This window comes from Oryx dammah, unplaced genomic scaffold, assembly GCF_014754425.2.
Source record: "Oryx dammah isolate SB20612 unplaced genomic scaffold, SCBI_Odam_1.1 HiC_scaffold_26, whole genome shotgun sequence".
NCBI classification, from domain to species: Eukaryota; Metazoa; Chordata; class Mammalia; order Artiodactyla; family Bovidae; genus Oryx; species Oryx dammah.
Window position 1 is genome coordinate 44,755,643 of NW_024070210.1, and position 24,449 is coordinate 44,780,091.

Below are 24,449 nucleotides of genomic sequence, written 5' to 3' on the forward strand. Positions count from 1 at the left end.
ATCTCCTCCAAACCTGCTTCACCTTTCTGCAGGGGAAAGTCTCCTTTGGGAAGAAGAGACTGAAGTGAAAGGGAGGGTCAGAAGGAACAAACAGCTATCTGGCAGAAAGCTGAAGTGATGATCATGGACAGAGGTGGAGGCTGGGTAAATACTGTATGAGCTGGTAAGTAGGACTACATGAGACTGGACTCTCCCTGTTTCTAAAAGACTTCAGCTATCTACCACTCAAGGGTCCCCAGACTGTAGAACAAAGCCCTTAGATGGCCCTGAAGCCATCCAAAGATCTCCAGCTAGACGTAGGACAGACTCTGAAAACCCTCAATTGCTGGCAGGGACCAGGGGATGCTTACCAGAAGCCTACTCCCACAACCTCCTTGAAATATAAACTAGTGTCGCAGCTCCAGATGTTCTGAGTAGACTCTAGAACCTGTGAAGCAGCAGGCCTGCAAGCCTTATTAGCAGGGACCCACCCCATCAATCTCAGAGGGCCACACTCATCTATAATTTCTTTTCTGAAACCTCTGGGGTCACTATCCAGAATCTTTAAGTAGAATCTTTAAGTAGATCTGAAGCAGCAATCTATAATCAAACATATTAATATTTCTACACTGAAATATATAAATAGCCACCTAACTGGCATAAATAAAGACTATAAATAACCTCATGTTACTTCAGGTCAAAGATCAGGTTTAGCCACTAAATGAATTATGAAAATACTTGCGTATTTCAGAGTTTCTTGGATTTCAGAATTATAGATACAGGACTGTAAACACTCATTTCATAATATAATTCCATTTAGGTTAAACCAATAAGCCAACAATTAAGCTTACTTTTCCTAAAAAGAGCTAAAGAATGAAAGCTCAGCAAAGAAAAAACTGCTGTCTATCAATTCTTGATTTTGTTCCTCTTTGAACTTAAGTATTCAAATAGAAAAGAGATAATAAAGCTTCCTTACTTTGTCAGCAAAATGCTGGATGATGAAAGCCTTGTTTGATAGGCGGGGCTTCTCAAATAGTGCACATTTGTTCAAATGTGTGTTGTACAATTTTTGGGCCCAAGTGTCATCTGTACCTTTAGGCATCTACATTCAGGAGAAAAAAAAGAGTAAGAAAACAAGGTGAATATTATTATGGGATTCTTCTGATGCATCCCCCAAGAGACCGTGTTTTGGCTTTGCCTAACACGACTGAGTGACTTCACTTTCACTTTTCACTTTCACGCACTGGAGAAGGAAATGGCAACCCACTCCAGCATTCTTGCCTGGGGAATCCCAGGGACGGCAGAGCCTGGTGGGCTGCCGTCTATGGGGTCGCACAGAGTCGAACACAACTGAAGCGACTTAGCAGCAGCAGCAGCAACAGCAACAACTTTAACATCCAATTCAGGAACTCATTCCTTTCACATTTCTCTCTCAGAGGTCCCAAATCAATGATTGGGGTGTGTGGGGGGCAGGGGGGAGGTGGGGTGTGTGTGTGTGTGTGTGTTTTCCTCTGTCCATGTAATTTTTCAGGTGAGAATACTAAAGTGGGTTGCCATTTCCTACTCCAGGGGGTCTTTCTGACCCAGGGATCTTGGGTCTCTTGCACTGGCAGGCAGATTCTTTACCACTAGCGCCACCTGGGAACGAAAAGCAACAACTGAGACCTGCCCATGGGTGACTCAGCCCAAGCTTTGAGTAACTCAGTCTGCCTGGACCAAGGGTCATCAAATAAATACTCAATATACTTTTATAGCAATGAAAGTCTCACAAATGAAAGATGACACACCATGATTATCATATATTTCAAACAATTTGTTAAATAAAGACAACATTTGCACATAGTAGATTATTTATATAATTCAGAAAGGTATAAAACAGAGAATAGTCTCCTCTCACCATTTCCACAAACTGCTTTATCTGTCTTTAAAGGCATGGATACAAATAGTATCATTCTATAAACTCCTTGCATTTTTTTTTTAACTCCTTGCATTTTAAAAAATTTTTATTTTTTTAAATTAAGGAAGTATGATAACACATTTACAGGAGATTTGAAAAATATAAAACCAGGTTACATATAGTTTCACTATATATTACAAGTATTTTTTAAGTAGATAAATTAAGATTTTTAGTTGGAGTTTCAATATCAAATCTTCAAAAATTAATAGAATGAATATACAGAGAAGTAGAAGGATCTACTAGATCTGAAAAGCACTGTGAACCAATTCAACATAATTAAGATTTATACAATTTTTATATAACAGTAGGATACAAATTCTATCCAAGTTCCCATAGACTGTAAACAAGGAGACACTGGGACATATCCAGGGGTATAAACAAGTTGCAAAAATTTCAAGGTCTAAAGGTATTGAAATTAAACAGAGTCTGTTCTCTTATCACTGTGGAATTATGTTAGAAATCAGTATCAAAAGATATTTAAAAATAACCCACATATTTTCATGTGCAATGTGACATTTGCCAAGAGGGATCCTCAACTTAGCCATCCTTGTATTTTTCTTCTTCTTAATAATAGCATTCTTGTATTTATGACTACTAGGTTGTATAGGGTAAACTCTCAGCATTTCTACTTCTGGTTCAAAAGGTATGTGTATTTAAAATCTTGATAAATATTCCTCAAAAATATGTTCTACTAACTTTTGTCCTTCATCAAGATTATATATGCAATAAATGCTAATTTGGTATTATCAAATTTAAACTCACCTGATAGGTAAAAAGCTGTCTTATTTTTGTTTTGATTTATGTTTTATTTAATTTCAAGTGAAACTGAGCACCTTTACATGTATTCTTTTTGTTTATTGAAGGTATAGTTGATGTACAGTATTATATTAGTTTCAATACAACATAGTGATTCAATATTTTTATAGATTATACTCCATGTGAAGTTACTATAAAACTCTGACTATATTCCCTGTGCTGTACATTACATCCTTGTATCTTGTTTATTCTATACCTAGTAGTTTGTTCCTCTTAGTCCTGCCTTCACCTATCTTGCCCTTCCCACCAGCCATCTCCACAATGGTAACCACTAGTTTGTTCTCTAGTATCCAGGAGGCTCTTTTTGTTTTGTTACATTCATTTGTCCATTTTATTTTTTTAGATTTTACATATAAGTGAAAACATACAGTATTTGTCTTTGCATTCTTAATGTTGTAGGAAATCTGGATGCTTAGGAGGATCAGTGTACATGAACTTGTAAGTTATGACATATAAACTAAAGAACAACTAAGGGAAAGGATAGGTTGTCTAGAATCACTCATCAGTGAAGCCAGGGATCCAATATTTTTTCCACATGCTGCATCTTCAAATATTAAAACTAAAACTCTTTACCTACCATACATATAAGTAATAAAGAACAACTACTCAAGTTTAAAATTATAGATATTTAGAACTATTATTCAAAATACCTTTTGTACAATTTCTTATATTTCCTGAACTATATCATACCATTGAACAAAAGTACCAAATATAAGCATATCAATAACAAAAGTGGCTAAAATTGGTAGTAGCTGTATCTAATGCCAGTTTTTCACATAACTTAGAATCAGCTGAAAAGGGAAGGGAGATTCTCCTAGTTTCAACTATATTTTGAACCCTTTGGAGCTAGTGATCCTTCAGAATGCAAGTTAGGGTAACCCCCACTTGTTGCCACTGTGGCACTTCATGGTATACTAGTGAATCTCTGCTTAAACCTATTTACCATTTTACCTCAACGCACAATTTTGATATATTAAATACATCAGAAAATCATACTTACCTTGCATTCCTCATCCAGCAAATCTAGAATGCCCAGTTTAGATTCTATAAGATTAATGCAAGGCTGATTATCATAAAAATCTATGAGTGTCCATGGAATTTGTTCTTTCATATATTCTTCTTGTTCTAATTTGAAAACGTGCTGAAATGAAAAAGAAAAAAACTGGCATTACTACATTACTGTCATAAATGTTAGTCAATAAACATGTATAAAACAAAATTGGAGACGGTCAATGGCTTCTAGCAGCAATCTTGGAGAAACATGATTTACAGGCAGAGAACAATATAAGAAAGCAAATATAAACCACACATGGAAAAACCTCAGCTGCACAGGATTTTTGGCAAACAAGAAAATCTAGGTATGTGAATATTTAAATATCTGATAAGTGTGGCAGCTTTTGATTTTTTGATATGTACATATCTAAAACCACACTATGTACTTTTGGCCCCTTAAATTATCACACAGTGTTGCTAACCATATGGGCATAGAAATGCCTTAGCTGGCCTTGAACAACCTGCAGAGAGGATGCCCTCCAGACTACTGAAACATTCTGGGTGATGCTTACAGCATGACAAAGTAATTCTTTTAAGGGACCATGCTGTTGAAGTTCATGTGCCTCAGAATTAGATAACAGTTGGTCTTTTGTGTCTGCCTTGATTATCCTCCACAGTCAGGGAATCTATGGCTCACTTTTCTGGCTTCTACATCCAATTCTGCCAGCAGCTGCAACCACTACAAACACATTACTATTTCTGCTAAATGCTTCAGCCACTGCTTCTCATCTCCATTCACTCACTTAAGCACAAATATGTATTGACTGTCTACCATGTCCCAGTCACTACACACCATTAGCAAAATAGACACTGAAGACTAGTGAGAAAAACAGACAGAAATCAATCACAAGAAACAGAATTACAAACTGTAATAATGTTCCAGAGAAAAATAATGGCCAGCTATGAGCTCAGGAGTCCCCAACTAATTTGGAACATGGTAGCAAGAAAAGGCTTCCTTGAGGAAGGGCTGTGTGACCCGAGGTCTGCAGTGAAAGGTAGTTAGGTTGGTCTAGGAAGGAAGGGCAATAGAAGCGCTGCATCAAGCTGATCAGCCAATGGCGCCAACCCACAAATTCTAGTTTCTATAGGTGCTAATGACCTGTACCCATTTCTTCCTGCAGGGTTCTGCTTTCCTTTCTTGTCTCCTTTGTCACACTGGTTCTCTCACATGTCCTGCAACTTTTCTGGGAAGAATATCCCTCTGTGGCTATTACCAGACAACACGTACTTCCTAGAACCCAAACCCCCATGAAACCTAAGGGTTACCAAGATTTCTGATACTTTATTCTCCTCACACATCTGGAACTTTCCCACTTTATTCTATACTTATTATAATGCTGTTCTTGGCTCATTTGCAGCATTCATAGTCTAACCAGGTGTGAAAGCTTTAGTTAAAAAAAAAAAACAACTTGTCATACATATGAATATTTATGTAATGCTAATTAGAAAGCAAATTTCTTCTGTTCTTTTGATTAATGAGAAGGCAAATGGAGCACCATGTGTCAGCAAGATGCCCTGGCTGATGGTACCAATAATTCCTCACAAATGAGTCCTATCTTCCTTTAATTCATTAATCTATATGCAGTGTGGTCTTCACATTGACAATAGAAACACTGCTCCAGACTTCAGGGCCTGTTTCTCATACAAGTCTCTATGTCTAGTTTGGCAAGATCCATGGGACCTCAAAAATTTTCCATTCTTAATTGCAAAATTAAGGGCATGAGATTCAATATGACAAGAGATGCTTACTCGATAAGGTAATGACTCCAAGCTCTAAACCTGCCAGTCACCATGTTTCTCCTGCCCACCGCCCACCCCACAGCCCCTGCTGTGGGAGCAGCCTGAGCATCAAGTTCTTTACTGTAAGACCCCATGCTCCAAGACATAGCTAGTCAAGGGCCAGAGATCTCTGATGAACAAATGAACTGGGTTAATCACATTCTCTTTTCTCAGATATAAGAACTGGGAAACAATTAACAGTGAAAGCTGATGCTGCAAGAAGTCAAGATGAATGGGATTTAAGCAAGTTAAGAAGATAGAAGCACCTCAACCACTGCTTGTTCACAGGAAGTGTGAGATAAGTGAGAAAGCAAAAACCTAGACAAAATATATACCATCTGAAGGAAAATATATGCCATCTGATAATAAGAGGGAGGGAAGAGAGAAAGAAGAGAAAGAGAGAAGCGTCTCTCTCGTCCAGAGAGAGGCTAAGCTGCAGTGTGTGTGTGTGTGTGAGCAAAGAGAAAGAGAGAAGAAACAGATGGATAGAGACAGAAAGAGGGAAAGGGAAACAAGAAAGTCAGAAACACACATGCAGAGACATGAGGTCCTCAAGAAATAAACAAATTAGCCAGTCCCTAATGAGGCTGGCATTAGTTCCTTAATACTTCCAGTCACCTTGTGCCAAAATATACTGGGAAAGAGCAGAAGGCTCCACTGTTGATTAAAGTATTGAGAAACTCAGGAAAACCTTGAGAAAAAATAATATTCCACTTAGTGTCTGACAGGTTTTTATTAATATTCCTTATGCAGAGACACAAAATATACTAGGCACATTCTTATGGAAACAGCTTAAAAATTTAAGATCACTTCTACATTATTTCCCTATACTAAGTGGCTTAATTTGCTAAAAAGAGGGTCCAAATTTTTATCCAAGTACAATATTTTATGCAATATTTTACAAAGATCAAATAGTCTAAAGGTTTTAATACAGCAATAAGAGTTCAGTCAGTCAGTTCAGTCGCTCAGTCGTGTCCGATTCTTTGCAACCCCATGAATCACAGCACACCAGGCCTCCCTGTCCATCACCAACTCCCGGAGTTCACTCAAACTCATGTCCATCAAGTCAGTTATGCCATCCAACCATCTCATCCTCTGTTGTCCCCTTCTCCTCTTGCCCCCAATCCCTCTCAGCATCAGAGTCCTTTCCAAGGAGTCAACTCTTCACATGAGGTGGCCAAAGTACTGGAGTTTCAGCTTTAGCATCATTCCTTCCAAAGAACACCCAGGGCTAAGATAGTATTAACTCCACATATAGTTAGCCTTAGGGACGACCAACTGAATGATATCCCTGGGGTCAAAGTTTCACATCCCTATGTCACTATCTAAAACATTTTCTGCTTCCTTTTCTCAATTTATTTGGACCAAATTTTTACTATTCTCAGACAGCAGATGACCTTGAATCCAATCTGGACCATAAACATCTTTCCAAGGTTGCATCATTCATTAATCATAAGTTCCTCAGCAGTTTAACTGCTTTAAACCATAGATAATAACTGAAATTCATAACTTCAGTTCAAGAGCCAGTATTTAAACACATACCAGGAATTCAAAGAATAATTTTTGGCAGAACATTATTTAAGCAAGAAAATTCTTACCATATTGAATTGTTGCTGTAGTTTTTCATTTGCATAATTTATGCAAAACTGTTCAAAACTATTTATCTCAAATGTTTCAAATCTGTAAAATCAAAAATAATATGGGAAGAGGAGAAAAAGGAAAAAATAGCTTTTAAAAAATATTTAAAATGTGCACATTAGAGAGAAATAGGAAATTCCCTAATATTGCAAAACTTACTTTCCACATCAGTGAAGATAAGGCTTTCTAAGTTAGTAACACGAAATATGTACCCAGCAGATAGACATCAGCAAAGTGGCAGAGATTTTTTTTCAAGGCTGCAGTATGTGAATATATTCAATAGTATGAGTTTTTGAGGGCATATTCATCCCCAAGTAGGGAACAATCAGAATTACAATAAAGCTACTGCTCTTGTCAGTTCACAGATTCACAATGTTTACATAAACACAGAAAGGAGGGGAATAGAAATATCATAGTTTTTTTTGAAAAGTGAACCAGATGATGAAAAATTAGGCATCAAAAAGCACAAATGTATAGGAAGGGGTTCAACATTAAAGAAAGGTACCCAGAGAAGGCAAACTAGCAAATGAAACAAGACTTTAAAAAATTATCTTCTAATTTTCCCTTTAGCTCACCAGTAGGAGACATAATCAAATGCCTACTTGGAGTTACTAGATAATGTCTAGAAAGAAATGCTCAGACCACTAAGCCAAATACACTCACCCATAAATATCCAGCACACCGATAAAAGAATGCTGTTTGACAGCAGAATGGAGTGCCTGATTGACATGATCTACAATCCAGTTAAAGAGCTTGGCATAGATGTGCTTGGCCAGTGCATCACGGGCATTCGTGGCCTGCAGCTTGGAGATGGGCTTGATGTACGTCTCTGTGGCAGTGGCCAGCTTCCGATGGCAGAGCCAGTGACTCATCTCCTCAAAGTCCACACCCATGAGGTCACAGAAGATGCTGAGGGGTTCATGCTTGGGCTGACAAAAGAGAATGGGTTATTTCCTAGGACCAGATCAATCAAGTAAGAATTTACTAAAAAAATATTACAAAGAGGTAACAATTAAACCTGACAATTTCTCTGCTACAACAAACACCAAGAACATCTGAAGCTGATCAGTGATAATCACAACCATCCATCAAACCAGAATCTAGGCAGCATTTTGTAATCTCTTCTAGGACTCACTTCAAAAAATGACCTCTTCCTTTGTCTCTTTATTGTACTTATTTGCATCCATCTTCAGGCACATTCATTTAGTCAGTCAGAAAATGAGTCAGCTTGTCTACAAATATATTATATGCCAGCAGAAAAAAATAGACATGTACTGGCTTCCTTGGTGGCTCAGAGAGTAAAAGGATTCATCTACAATGCAGGAGACCTGGGTTTGATTCCTGTGTCAAGAAGATCCCCTGGAGAAGGGACTGGCTACCCACTCCAGTATTCTTGCCTGGAGAATCCCATGGACTGAGGTGGGCTACAGTCCATGGAGTCACAAAGAGTCGTATACGACTGAACAACTGACACTTTTACTTTCACCCTGTCCTCCTAGAACTTATAGTCACTAGGGGAAATGGACATTAACTAAATGATTGCTCCCTAAAATTAAAATTACTACAAAGGAGGACACTATACTAAGATTCCATGTGTAAGGAATGTGCCCTATTCAGGGAGACAGGAGACAGTGGCCTTGAGAAATGGAGTTGAGATCTGAAGAATAAGAAGGGGTTAACTTGGTGAAAGGGTCTTCCAAGTAGAGGGGACATCTGGTATAAAATGTGGTGGGAGGGAAACCAGAGATGTGAGGGATTGAAGCTACGTGAGGGGGATAATGTAGGGGATGAAGCCAGAGGCTGTTCCATGGCTGGTTTTCCTCTAAGAGCAATGAGGGCCAATGGCAGGGAGATGTGAAGTGGAGATACTAAAAGGTTATAAACAGACAACTTAATAGTTATTTGTGTGGCTTCTTAGACTAGTGTTTCTAATCCAAGGATCCCCTGCATCATCTATGACAGGGATCCCCAACCTTTTTGGCACCAAGGACTGACTCTGTAGAAGACAAGTTTTCCATGGATTGTGGAGTGGAGGAATGGTTTGGGGATGCTTCAAGAGCATTCATTATATTTACTGTGCACTTTATTTCTGTTACTATCATATCAGCTCCACCTCAGATCATCAGGCATTAGATCCTGGAGGTTGGGAACCCCTTACCTATAGGGATCCCTGTATCCCCTACAATGTCTTCCATAGGTTTTGCATAAGTAGGCATGCAAAGTATTCATAAATTAAAAATACTTAACTCATGTTAGTACATTATATTTTTTAACATCTTCACTCACATGTTTCAATTGCATCTGATAACATTGGCAGGGTGAACACTGCTATCTCTAATTGACAAATTAGGACATAACATCCAAAAGACTAGTTTGGCAAAAAGCACACCACCAGTTTATGTCAGAATTGTCATTAAACCCTAGGTCTCTTGACACCTTCCTCCCCTGACCCTTCCCACTGAAGCAGTCCCTTTTTTCTTTCATGTTCCCTCCTCCCAAGTAATCACTTCAGACACAAATCAGCACCATCACCATCAACATGGATCAACTCCCTTGAATAAGGAGCTGATTTCATTCATTTATATATGAATTGTGTGACATCATTTAGAAGTGGATCAGCACTCTAAACATTTTATTTGAATGGTTCTACCATTTTGTTCTATGAGGTCAACATTGTTAACTGTTTGGTTCAAATTTTCTATAACTTAACTAATTTTTAGACTTCTTTACCTATCAGTAATTGAGAGAAGTCAGTAATATCCCACTATGACAGGTTTTCTTTTTATTCTTGTGGTAATCTTTTGCTTTATATATTTTGAGACTACATCATTAAGTACATGCAAGTTTAGAACTATTACATCTTCCTGGTGAATAAAAGTCTCTATCAGTACATAGTGACTCTATCTCTAGTACTGCTTTTGGCCTCAAAGTCTATTTTGTCCAGTATCAATACAGCTCTACCAGGTTTTTTTCTAGCTATTATGGTGTGTCTTTTCTCAACTTTTTACTTTCAAACTACCTGTACCTTTATTTTTCAGGAATGCTTCTTTCAAAAGTATATACCTAAATTCTAAAACTGGTCTGACAATCCATATTAACTAAAACATTCATTCGTTTGTAATTATTTCTATTAGTATTCTTTTTGTGCCTTTACTTGTCCCTCTTTTTCTAAAAATTTCTCTCCTTTTCTTGCTATATTTGCATTATTCTTTTAGTTCGTTTTCCTCTTTATTAGTTTGAAAGCTTCACTTTCTGTTTCTGTTTTTATGATAGAAGAATTGATACATTAGTTATCTTAATGTAATTAAATAACATGAACTCCAAACACTCAATCCCAATCTATAAGCTTTGCTATCCAGTACTTTATTATCTTTTTGGGAGGAAGAAAGGGCTGGTGACGCACTTTAGTTTTTTGTTTTTTTTTACTTTAGTTTTTTAAACTTTTTATTTTAAACTAAATTCAGACTAACAGAAAAGTTGCAAAAAAAGTACAAAGTATTTCCTTCATCCAGATTCCCTAAATATTAACATTTTACCGAGTTTGCTCTTTCTCTCTCACTCTTTCACATACGTCTACATACATATTATTTTTCAGAGTCTTTGAGAGCATGTTGCAAGCATGATGCCCTTTTGGTACTGAATACTCTACTGTGTATTTTCCTAAAATTATCTTATGTAATTATAGTGCAATGAATGAAATCAGAAAATTAGCAGTGATACAACCCTGCTGCTGCTGCTAAGTCGCTATTACCTAGTAAATTTTACTGACTGCCCTATTAATGTCCTCTGAGAATCAGGTTGTTAGGGACCAGGATCGCACTTCGATGTCCAGGATCGTACATTGAATTTAGTTATCTTATTTCATTAATCTCTGTTAATTTGAGGAGCTCTTCACTCTTTTGTTTTGTTTTGTCTTTTGAGAACTTGGTACTTTAGAAGGGTCGTGTGCCCCTCAGTGTGGGTCTGTATGATGCTGCCTCATGGTCAGGTTCGGCATGCCTTTCTGGCGAGAATACTAGGGAAGCGTGTGGCGCCCTCCTCAGGAGGCTGCATTAGAACTCATGTGATGCTGACTGGTTGCTTGGTTACAGAAATGTCTGTGAGGTTTCTCTACTACCGTTCCCTCTGTAATGAGTTTTTTGTAAAAAGTATTTTGTGGCCCAATACACTATTTGTGTCTGACTCTGTGCAACGCTATGGACTGTAGCCTGCTAGGCTCCTCTGTCCATGGGATTCTCCAGGCAAGAATTCTGGAGTGGGTTGCCATGCCCTCCTCCAGGGGATCTTCCCGACCCAGGGACTGAACCTGCATCTCCTACATCTCATCTCCTGCACTGGCAGGTGGGTTCTTTACCACTAGCGCCACCTGGGAAGCTCAATTCATAATTATTATTCTTTCAATTAATCAAATTTTGCCCATTTTTTTTGATTCACCATTCCCTCTGGAATTTTAGATCTTGTATCCAGATCACTTTCCTTCTGTCTTAACCATGTCTTTTAATATTTCCTTTAGTGAGGGCCTATTGGTGACAAATTCTCACAAGTTTCTATTTGTCCAAAAACAAATCTATCTTTTCCTCATTCTAAAAATATATCTTTACTGGATATATGATTCTAAGTTGGTAATTATTTACTCTAGAACACTGAAGATGGTCCACTGTTTTCTGACTTCTATTATTGCTGTTGGGAAGTGAGCAATCAGTTTAATTGCTACTTTTTCAACACTAGTATGTCTTATCTTTCTTTCTGTTTCAAGATTTTTCTCTCTGCCTATGGTAGCATTATGGTGAGCCTAGAGGTGGGTTCCTTTTTATTTGTTCTATCTGGGATTTTTTCTCCTTTCCAAATCTGTGGTGTAGTGTCATTTTCACAGGTTCTGAAATTTGTTAGTAATTACCTCTTCAAACATTTTGTCTGCCTCATTCTCTTCTTTCTTTCCCTTAGAAATTCTCATTATATTAAAATTAGATTCTATTACTCCATTCTTCATCTCTTCTAACTATTGTTAAGGGCTCCATCTGTGGGTCCCATCTTGCATTTTGGATCATTTCTTCATGTCTGTCTTTCAGCTTATCATTTATCTACTCAGTTGTGTCAAATCTGCTATTCATTTCTTTCAGCATTCTTAGTAGGTTTGACTGCTATCTGTTGTTTTGCCTAGCTCTTTCTATTTTGTTTTATCATGAGATTTGAGATTTTTGACTATGAGTCAGTATTTCTTGTAACTCTTCTCATGGGACTCTGTCGAGGCCTGGATTGAAGGTGGATTTGCATTTGCTTCTGTCAGGCATCCAGGGCACTACCAATCCAGGATCAATTTAAGCTAAGTTTTGTGTATGTTGCTGTTGGGGACCATCCAGGAACTATGAAAACAAACTGGGAAATAAGTATGAGGGGCAGCTCATTGCTCTAAATTTTTAGGGAACTATTTCTGCCCTCCCCCTTACCCCCCACCTAGCTTAAAGACTTGATTTTTCTTTGTACTCTTGGAGGAGGTGGTATGTTCCTCATTTAGGGTCTCAGCTTTAGGCAGAAGTTTGCCTTCCTGTTCCCCTGTTTATAGGAGTCTGAGGCTTTGTTTTTTGTCTTCCGCACTTCACTTGGCTATGAAAACCATAGCTCAACGTCACTGGGTTCAGCAAACGCCTCTCAGGTGAGTCCATGCTTCAGGGTTCTGCTCTGTTCCAAGTTCCTATTTTCACTCAGTTTATATATATATATTAAAATATTTCTTATGTATGTATTAAAGTTCTTATATATTAATTACAAATATTTATAGAATATAATTTATCCAGTATGAAGTGTGATCAGAGCAACCAGTCCAAAATTGGTAAAAAACAAAGTCTCTTTCATTTTAAAAATGAGGAAACTAAGGTTCAGAGAAGCTAACTAACTCACCCCAAAACATAGAGTACATAAATAGTAAAGCTGGGATTGGACCCAGGCGGAGATGCTGAAACATGTATTTCAAAACTAAAGTCTAATTTACCCAAATTTATGTCACATGAATTAATCTACATGTAGATTTGCAAATATCAATTTGGGTGTCTGAAGAGTGAAACATAAATCTCAGAATTGTTTCCTATTATAATCCTTGAGGAAGCAAGATGGAAAAAGAGTTAATAATATTAAAACTGCCTCCATTTTAATAAAGTTAAAAAACACCTAATATTTATCTACATGTATGTGTGAATGTGTGCATTGTGTGTGATCTTCGATAGGGATGATCAGAAAATACTGCAAATCACAATGCCCAATGAGAACATTCTGAGACTATTAGGTTTTATTACAGTTTAAACAAATGAATTGGATTTTAATTCTCAGTGTGTAGTCATCTCTACATGGGGAAGAATATGTAAATCATAGTGAAGACACCATATCTCTCCAGTCATCTAATTCCTTTTCCCAGGAGTAATCACTGCTAACAATTTCTTCAGTAACTTTTAATCCATATTCCACAGGACAAATAAACTTATCAATTCTGGTATGTGTGTCATGGGCCAAACAAGATCTTCACTGTAGACTCACCAATCCAACTTTCACATCTAATATTTCCCGCCTCTGTTTATACAGCTCACACATATACCCAAGTTCTTTCCTCCCCTATCCCTCCCACACACACAAGCAATCACTGTGAACCAGGGATCTGAATCCACATTTCTTTATAGACGGTTCAAAATTCTACTCTAGACAGTGTATCTTTCTAGTAATTATCTCTCTGATAATTATTAATGTTAGTTAATAGAGAGACTTCAAACACATTGTTTCCATAAAGAATCAACAAAACTAAAACACAAATCAACTGTCATCACAGGAAGCTTGCTCTGAACTCACAGGGATTGTGCAGCTGTCTGAATCTCGAGACATAAACACAACATTGCCTAAGTGTAGGATGCCAGCAAGTATTCGGAAAATTCCCATCTGATAAGATTCACTAATTCCTGAAACAACAGAGTAAATGAACAGTGATTAATTTCAGAATAGGAACTAAACAATTAAAGCAGATAATTTAACTTTTTAAGAGTTTAATTTTTAACACTTGAATACTGCCAGATGTTGTACACATTATAATGTGCCATAGTTAACAACACTTTCACCTTTGTTGACCTTAATACATGACGCACTTTAGCACTATGGTTTAGACCATGGGCTGTGCCATAAGACAGACCTCAGCTGGAAGCCGGGCTCTGCTCCTGACCTGCCATCTCACACAGGCAGACACCTTCACCCTTCTAGTTTCTGATTTGAGACACAGGGACATTGGAGACTATCTCAAAGGGAGTTTGTAAACATTAAATGAGAAAATACATTTAGTAAAGTTAACACACTGTGTGACACATGGTAAGTGCTAAACAAATTCATCACACGATTTAAGTATCTCACTAACACTACTATTTAGCTCTACTCTAAATGCAAGTTGTGGCTCAGTAAGATTGTTTTAAGTCAAATTATTCAATCACTTCTTTTAACTACAGACCAAGCATAATTCAAAGAGACCACACAATTAAAAATGTTCAGGCTGGGGCTATGCCCCAGCCTGACAAGTGAGTACCTAAACAAAGAACTAGAGCAGGACCTGAAAGTTCAGGCAGGATGAGAATGCAGTTGGTGTTTTACCAGATGAGGCTTCACTTTTCAGTAAGGTAAGATTTTTCCAGAATATTAGATATATATTATGTTTACATAAAAAAATTAAAATTATTTCCAAAAATGCAATCACATACAGGTAATTCAGAGTTCATTTTACAAGGAATGTTTCTACCATCTCCTGTGTTATGGCTTTTTCAAATTCACAATTTTCTGTTTATAAACAGAGTTAGCACTGGAAGTAAAGCAATGTTTCTCAAACTATAATATGCATATGTGAATCACCAATGGATCTGGTTAAAATGCAGATTCTAGTTTAGTAGTCTGAGAGTCTAAATTTTTACAAGCTCCGTAGTGGTCCTGGATCATACTGTGATTGCTGCTGCTGCTGCTAAATCACTTCAATCGTGTCCTACTCTGTGCGACCCCATAGACAGAAGCCCACCAGGCTCCCCTGTCCCTTGGATTCTGCAGGCAAGAATACTGGAATGGGTTGCCATTTCCTTCTCCAATGCATGAAAGTGAAAAGTGAAAGTGAAGTCGCTCAGTCGTGTCCAACTCTTAGCGACCCCATGGACTGCAGCCTACCAGGCTCCTCCGTCCAAGGGATTTTCCAGGCAAGAGTACTCTGATTAGCAATACTTTTAAATTAAATTAACTCATCTCAGGTTACTCCTCAAAATACCAATATATGACTTTAGAGTTATTCATATGCTGAAAGATTTAAATAAATAATTCAGCACTAAAAGTTGTATACTACATTTCTAAAGGTCAATTTATTTATATGTAGATCCAATATATTTTTTAAATCTAGAAACAAAACAGTGACCTGAGCCATTTCAGAAACAAATAAACTACATGTAATACATTATCTTGTTACCAAGCCAGCTCAACCACATTTCCAGGCCTCAAAAACATACCTAAAATGAAAAAAAACAAATACACAAAAAAATCCTATAAAACATGAGTTTCTGAATAGAGACCCATTTCATTCAGCTCTACGTTTCAGATTTTGTAAAAATTTAAGTAAACAGTCCCATATCTTTCCACTGAAGCCCTGAACGTATGTTTTAAATAGCTTTATTGAAGAATAATGTGCATATCATAAAACTCATCCATCTTAAGTATGCAATTCAAAAGTTTTGGGTAAATTTACAAAGTTGTACAATCATTACCATGTTATTTTCAGTATAGTTCCCATCATCCCCAAGAGAAACTCCATGCCCATTTGATGTCTAAATGTTTTTTATGAAGAATGTTAAATCTGAAAAAAAAAGTGCTAAATCTCCCCCAAATTTTCACCACTTAATATGAAGCTAAGCTAAGATTCCAAATCAAAGGTTGCTTGAGTCAGAGAGCTATTGCTTCCAAGAATTCAAGGATAAGATTACATACCTAGCAAAGTGCAGGCCTGCCTGGTATGTGCCATCTCCTTGGCATCATCTACTCCTTCAATCACAGGACTGCCACCTTGATTCGTGTAATGAAAGTTATTTGCATCTCCTGCAAGTAAGGGAAAAATTTTAAAGATCTGCAGTCTATGGAAAGGCCTTGACTTCTGCCCTTATGTCCACTCTGCTTTAGAGGCAGTGAAAGCATAATTAATTGTATAGAGTCTGGAGTCTGACTGTCTGTATTTTTAGTTACATTTTAATACAAGACTCAAATTAAATAATGGAGCAAAATGTTTGTAGAGTTTAAGTGAACAGTCCTTTCCTAAATGTTTTATTTCAATCTACATGCTAGAATAATTTCTTCAAACACTTTCCTGCTTACTTCATCAGAGACTTCATATGGTTCTACCACATAAACTCCTTTATATTTTCTTTCCTTTTAAACAAGGCAAATTTCAAACATACACAAAAGTAGAGAAACTAGTATAATGAGCCCTTGTGTACTCATCACACTCATCTTAAACAAGTATCAACTCAAGACTAATCTTGTTCCATTTATACAGCCACTTACCCCTTATCCATCCCATGGGTTATCTTGAGGCCAATTGTAGACCTCTTATTTCATCCATAAATATTTCAGTACAAGATAATCTCCTTTTTAAGAAGTAAAGTTATGAACTTGGAAATAAACAGAAGATAATACCAGCACAATAAATCTAATGTCATATTCATACCTAATCGCAGCACTTTAAATTCAGGTAGGTTTGCTGAGGCACAAAGTTGATAGAAGATATGATAGTTTCTCTCCTCTTCTGCCTTTGAAATAAGAAGAGTTTTCAATTAGAGAATTTTAATCTAAAACTCAGAAAAGTTTTATATTTAATATCTATGATTATTGAAAAGTGATTTATTAACTATGTGCATCTGTGTGAGTGTATCTGTTGGTCACATTCAACATAATATATGTGATAGTAATGCTTTTTAAACTAGTAAACAGCTTGCTATATGGCACTGTCATAAGAGATCAGTGACTTTTGGGGAAACTAAAATCTCTGTTGGCCCAATACTCATATTTTCTCACAGTACCTCTTAGGTTCATGGTCTTCCTAACACTCTGGGGAAAAAGTCCCATCTTTCCCATATCTTAGACTGGACCCTCTACTGTACTTGTTTGTAAGAAATCCATGAATGCACTACATCATCCATATCAATGTAGATTATATATTTAAAAATCAATAAAAATATATTTCAGATAGAAAATAAATTGTGTACAATTCTAAGACCATTTCTTAGTATTTTCTGACTGCCTTCTTCCACATATATACTTTCAAAATACAATGTAATAATACTGCTCATATAAAACATAATTCTTATATTCTATCATCATATTCCTGAATTCTGCAGTGTATTCAGTTGACAGAAGGTGAAAGTAAAAGTCACTCAGTTGTGTCCGCTCTTTGTGAACCCATGGATTATATAGTACATTGAATTCTCCAGGCCAGAATACTGGAGTGGGTAGCCTTTCTCTTCTCCAGGGGATCTTCCCAACCCAGGGACTGAACCCAGGTCTCCAGCACTGCAGGCAGATTCTCTACCAGCTGAACTCAGTTGACAGAAGAATACAGCAAGTAAGGCCAAGGTCAGGTTTCCTGCATAATGGGGGCTGGTGTCTGGTAAAGAAAACTTATTACATGGACAGAAGACCCTAAACAAAAAAACAATACACCAATGACTATAAGCACGAATAGGCAATATGAGGGCTTCCCTCATAGTTCAGTTGGTAAAGAATCCACCTGCAATGCAGGAGACCTTGGTTTGATTCCTGGGTCATGAAGATCCGCTGGAAAGGGATAGGCTATGCACTCCAGTATTCTTGGGCTTCCCTGTGGCCCAGCTGGTAAAGAATCTGCCCATAACATAGGAGACCTGGGTTCGATCTCTGGGTTGGGAAGATCCCCTGGAGAAGGGAAAGGCTACCCATTCCAGTATTCTAGCCTGAAGAATTCCATGAACTGTATAGTCCATGGGCTCGCAAAGAGTCGGACATGACTGAGCCACTTTCACTTTTCAGGCAATATTTTAGAGGATTCAGTACACAGACAACTAGAAAAGCTGGAGAATCTACAGAAATGATTTGATCATGTTTGTACATGAAGGAATATCAAATATGTACTCTCTGACTCACTTTGATATAACCAAACATCCTCAATATTATATAGCCTTGAGGGTTGGGGAACAGCTAGAACTGCTTCACAGTTTCTAGACAAGAAGGGTTAGGCCCCACTACTAGCGTTTGGTCACCATACCAATTTTCCCTTTCATTGTCTACCTATCAATCAAATTTGTACTATTTAGATTCAGTCTTCTCTTAGATATATATTTCCCCCATTGTTTCTTTTGGCTACTAAATATTTTTTAACCCATTCAAGCATACATGTGTGTACAATAACACTGTTCTGCGTGTATCTAGATATTAGAACAATGGAGGAGGGTAACTATTGCTTTACTATACAAATCAGGTATTACATTTCAGTTCAGTTCAGTTCAGTTGCTCAGTCGTGTCCGACTCCTTGCAACCCCATGAATTGCAGCACGCCAGGCCTCCCTGTCCATCACCAACTCCCGGAGTTTATTCAGACTCATGTCCATCGAGTCAGTGATGCCATCCAGCCATCTCATCCTCTGTTGTCCCCTTCTTCTCCTGCCCCCAATCCCTCCCAGCATCAGAGTCTTTTCCAATGAGTCAACTCTTCGCATGAGGTGGCCAAAGTACTGGAGTTTCAGCTTCAGCATCATTCCTTCCAAAGAACACCCAGGGCTGATCTCCTTTAGAATGGACTGGTTGGATCTCCTTGCAGTCCAAGGGACTCTCAAGAGTCTTCTCCAACACCACAGTTCACAGTATTACATTTAGGTAGCCACAAATCAGGCACATCCCTAAAGTCAAAGCCTGAATAGTTCTAGGCTGCCCAAACTCATGACTTTCAGTATGTTTTTCCTATACACGTTCTAAGCCTTAATAGACTTGTTGATGGAAACTATAGACTCAGCTATATGGCAGTGCCAAGGCTATTGGAATCTCCATGAGGCAGGCATCCAGTGAAGGAGCTAGAGGAACCCCATCTCACAGTTTGCAGTGGGTCACCAGGAGTCCTATACTAGGAGTTTTCCAATGGTAGGTCCACATTCCCTGAGCATAAACATGTCTGTCAGTGTTGTAATGTATAGTGTTTCCCACTTACAAATAAAAAAGGAGTAAGAGCAGGAGTTCCCTGGGGATGGGAAGGATTCCAGATTTTCACTGCCGAGGCCTGGGTTCAATCCCAGGGTGGGGAACTGAGATCCTGGAAGCCACCCCCACTCCCCACTTCAAAAGGACTAAGAGCATATGTGTGAATGAAAGTCTTATACCAATACGTAGACTTGAGTGTGTTCTCTGACAGTGGTTCACAACTGAGTTATGAGGATCTATTAACTCCCAACATTCCATCTAAACAATACCATATTCTGAAAGAAAAGAAGGAAGGAGAAAGGTCAAGAACATTTTTTTTGAACTGAGTTCAAGCTGAGTTCATAACTCCCTGAAGCATAGACCAGTGTCTTCCCTATCAACTGGGAAATGTGACAGGCAAGACTAAACTATCAGCACCTCTTCTTAACTAATCTTTTCGTACAAGCGTCTGGAGGAAACGGTAAAAACCATTAAACCTAAATCACTGTCCAGTCCCAAGACTATTAGTCTAAGGGGTATTCTCTGACAGGCATTGTTTCACATGTTTCCGTCCAGGTGTAGTTTGTAGTGATACTGACATAACACGCTCAAGAGAATCTGGGAATCAAGTGAGCTCTGGAATGATACAGCAATCTGTATGTATACTGGCCTGGCTTACCTGGAACACCACTCTGGATTTCTCTAAAAGGTAAGTTCTCATATTGGCACCGATGATTCGATATCTCTTATCAAAACCAATCTCAATATACTTCCCAAAACGGCTACTATTATCATTCCTGGTTGTTTTAGCATTTCCAATTGACTGAAAAACAAGGGGAAAAAAAATACGGTTTTAGAAGTGCCATTCATGCCCTGACATGAACAGATTTGTTCAGGGAGAGACAGAACAGAGGTGAACACAACCCTTTAAAAGTGATTCTTTTAAAAACAGAACCAATTTTGCCCCTGCAGGCTGCATGCTTTGTCACTGCACAATGACACAGGTATATACTAACAGTCGGTATCGGCCTTGTTATTTTCACACAAGTGATTTTCAGAAACAGCAGACAGGAGGCCAGCGGTTGGGAGGTCTTCACCACGGAAGAAGGCATGGAACACACTCATTCATGTCAGCAAAGGAAAAGAACGGATGGGACCAGGGGCTGCCTAGGCACAAGTCATCCTGGTTAAATAACTAGGTTTTTGATTTCTTGAAATGTAGTCTGTTTCATGTAAAAAACTGGCTAAAACAAATTAATATTTTCCTGGAAATATTGCCATGGTGTTCAGGGTCTCTTTGTTTCAGCTGAATTGCTTATTAGTGGAGTGTTAGTAATTACCCCCTCAATTCAAAGCAATTTTCAGAAACCAGAGACAGTAAAATTTGGCTTTGAATTTGATAGTGGTATCTAACTTGCAAGACATCTGCTACAGAATGTAGAGAATGTAACTTTCTGCTAAATTTTTAATACAATCTTAAACACTTAAATGGCATATGCACTGCCTTCTGATTTAGGTGACATGCTTCTATAATTTTTACCTTCAAGGCAAAGCAAAAAGCATGCTACAGTTAGAAAAGCAAGGGTTCACACAGTGCATATATTAAACGCTTAATTAGATAATTTCATATAATTAACATCTTTCCCTATGCAAAGCCTGTGACTACTAGGATTAGTACACTGAAACCACAGCAGAAAGATATGAGAATGCTCTGCAGCATTAAGAAAGCAGTATAAGGAAAAAAAAGGCACAAGTGATGAAAACAGTGGTAGCACAGCCACAAAAGTTAACACATTAGAATCTCTGATCAATCAAAGAAAACGTTTAGTCTCTGAAATATGACAGGTATTATCCTATTCTGTTCTGACAATGAGAACACTGCTAAATTTAAGATTAACATTAAAGATGGAAAGAATGGCTGGAAACTACTTTTCCAGCAAAACTTGACACTACAAAATACACAACAAAAAGCCTCCATATATTCCTATTATTTTATTTTGTTTAGAAAATGAAACTAATGGATCAATGCAAAGTTTTCTTTCAACACAACACACTCTGTCAAAGAGCAGATGAGCTTACATGTGGTAGCAGCGGCAGAGCAGTGAGAGTCACTGAGTGCTTCTGGGGCGCTGACCTCAGCACCTTCCCCAGCAACTGCGCAAGCTGGGAGAGGGTGGTCCACAGCTTCTCCTCCCTCCCGACTCCTATCCTGACCTCCACATGTCACCTCCCTTGGATCTCCTCAGAGTGTGGAGTGGACCTGCCAAGATCACTACACTCTGTGAGAAGGAGCAGTGAGTTGCCAGGGTTGAAACAGATCCTTTTGTCTTTGAATATAAGGTATATGAACATGTAGCAAAGAATGGTAGAGGAGTAAATGAAATACAAGTCTAAAGATCTGGGTATCAGAGCAGGCCCTACCACCAACTTGCATCATTTAATCCTCTGAAGAGCATTAGTGTCCTCATGTGTTAATTGACTAGACTAGACAAGCAGTAGTCGTTCAGTGGCTCAGTTGTGTAAGACTCTTTGCGACCCCATGGACTGCAACACGGAAGACTTCCCTGCCCTTCACCATCCCCCAGAGCCTGCTCAAACTCATGTCCATTGAGTTGGTGATGTCATCCAACCATCTCATCCTCCGTCATCCCCTTCTGCTCCTGCCTTCAATCTTTCCCCGGCATCAGGGTCTTTTCTAATCAGTCGGCTCTTTGCATCAGATGGCCAAAATACTGGATATTTAGCTTCAGCATCAGTCCTTCTAATGAATATTCAGGATTGATTTCCTTTAAGATTGACTGGTTTGGTCTCCTTGCAGTCCAAGGGACTCTCAAGAGTCTTCTCCAAGACCACGGTTCAAAATCATCAATTCTTCGATGCTTAGCCTTCTTTATGGTCCAACTCTCACATCTCTACATGGCTACTGGAAAAACCATAGCTCTGACTATACAGACATTTGTCAGCAAAGTAACATATCTGCTTTTTAATATGCTGTCTAGGTTTGTCATAGCTTTTCTTCCAAGAAGCAAGTGTCTTTTAATTTCATGGCTGCAGACACCATCTGCAGTGATTTCAAAACCCAAGGAGCTGCTTTGCCTTTCGCTTCTCTTTTCTCAGCTATTTGTGAGGCCTTCTCAGACAACCATTTTGCCTTTTTGCATTTCTTTCTCTTGGGGATGGTTTTGATCACCACCTCCTGTACAGTGTTATGAACCTCCGTCCATAGTTATTCAAGTACTCTGTCTATCAGATCTAATCCCTAGAATCTATTTGTCACTTCTACTGTATAACTATAAGGGATTTGATTTAGGTCATACCTGAATGGCCTAGTGGTTTTCCCTACTTTCTTCAATTTAAGTCTGAATTTGGCAATAAGGGGTTCATGACCTGAGCCACAGTTAACTCCAGGTCTTGTTTTTGCTGACTGTATAGAGCTTCTGCATCTTCAGCTGCAAAAAATATAATCAATTTGATTGCAATATTGAACATCTGGTAATGTCTATGGGTAGACTCATCTTTTGCGTTGTTGGAAGTGGGTGTTTGCTAAGATCAGTGCATTCTCTTGGCAAAACTCTGTTAGCCTTTACCCTGCTTCATTTTGTACTCCAAGGCCAAACTTGCCTGTTACTCCAAGTAACTGGAGTACAGGTAACAGAGTACTCTCTTGACTTCCTACTTTTCCATTCCAGTCTCCTATGATGAGAAGGACATCTTTTTTGGGTGTTAGTTCTAGAAGGTCTTGCAGGTCTTCATAGAACCATTCAGCTTCAGCTTCTAGAATAGATGAGCAGTAGCATCCCTTTCAAAAATAAAACTATATGATTCTAAGCCTTTAACCCAATACGGAAACAAGGTTCTGGATATAAATAGTGCCTTTTGTCCTTTCCCCCTAAGTGTTTCATCAGCCTTACAAGTACTGTATTTATAACAGCCTCCCTAATGCTGTTTTCATTTCAATCAGCAAGAAATTGTTAAAGGAAAGAAGTTTTGTGGTCTTGATTTCACTACTGATTTCAATGACATGTTGAGTGCATTATTCTTCTTTACTAAATGGAGATGGAAATCTTCAACTACAATTTATTAAAGAGTAAAAAGAACTATTAAGACCCAGTGTGCCCCCATCACTTTCCTGGTCCCTATCTTAGGATAAAAATTTCTAGGAAATAAGAAGGGCAAAAAAGCAAATATCATAAAATTGAGCAAAAAAGAATCATTTATTTCTCTGTACATCATTTGTATTTTGCAAAAGGAGTCTATGCTGAGGATGAGGAGCTGCTGGCTTTCCAAAGGATAATGTGCAAATCTCATAAGTCACTGGGCTACAATGTTCAAGGTGTGGGATGACTGTAATCACTGGAGACATAGACATGCCTTTCTTGACATCACTGTAAAGGGCTCTGATACAGAGACATAATCCCGAGGCAGGCTTAAAAGCTACAAATTTTCTAGGCCACATATTCAATATTTTACCTATGTTTTCTTCCTGTAACTGTAAACTCTTTGTCACCATTTTTCAGCCCTATATTCCATTTTAACCTTTCAAACTGGGATGCCCTTATTTGTAGTTGTTGAAAAGTAGTGATCTCTTTAATAAATTTTATTAATCCAAATTCCTGCAGAGAAATTAAACAATATTATAGAATGAAGCAGCTAAGCATAACTGCTGTCATTAAACATTTTAATAAATTAATTTTTTTAAATGTATAACTGCTGTCTTTATCTTTTTTTGTTCTTCCTAGCGAATGAGGTAAATTCCTTATAATTGTATTTAAAAAGTAGTATCTGTAGCCATTTCAAATTTTTAAATATCACTCCTACATAACACAAATCTGTGTTGTAGGAAAAAATGTAGTTATTTTCATAAAATATTTCATTCAACTAGACATATTCCAGACTTATACGTTATTATATGGTCTGAATCTAGAAGAGATGGGGTTTCCTAATGCCATCATAATCAGGACTTTGGTATCTTCTAATGTTAGGGACTAAGAATGGACTAAACTACTGTTGAACACCAAGAATTTGTTGTTACAAT

At 38.0% G+C, this 24,449-nt stretch overlaps 1 protein-coding gene across 4 annotated transcripts in view; it reads right to left on the reverse strand.

Moving 5' to 3' along the window:
- Positions 1 to 24,449, reverse strand: part of MYO5A (myosin VA) — a 198,681-nt gene that overhangs the window by 82,219 nt on the left and 92,013 nt on the right. For all 4 annotated transcript variants that reach the window (XM_040226540.1, XM_040226543.1, XM_040226542.1 and 1 more), the window contains exons 6-13: positions 20,094 to 20,237; positions 16,938 to 17,019; positions 16,205 to 16,312; positions 14,057 to 14,163; positions 7,886 to 8,151; positions 7,183 to 7,264; positions 3,753 to 3,893; positions 956 to 1,081 (exon numbers count right to left, since the gene is read on the reverse strand). In XM_040226540.1, the coding sequence (XP_040082474.1) occupies positions 956 to 1,081; positions 3,753 to 3,893; positions 7,183 to 7,264; positions 7,886 to 8,151; positions 14,057 to 14,163; positions 16,205 to 16,312; positions 16,938 to 17,019; positions 20,094 to 20,237 (1,056 nt within the window). The remainder of the gene's footprint in view (positions 1 to 955; positions 1,082 to 3,752; positions 3,894 to 7,182; positions 7,265 to 7,885; positions 8,152 to 14,056; positions 14,164 to 16,204; positions 16,313 to 16,937; positions 17,020 to 20,093; positions 20,238 to 24,449) is intronic.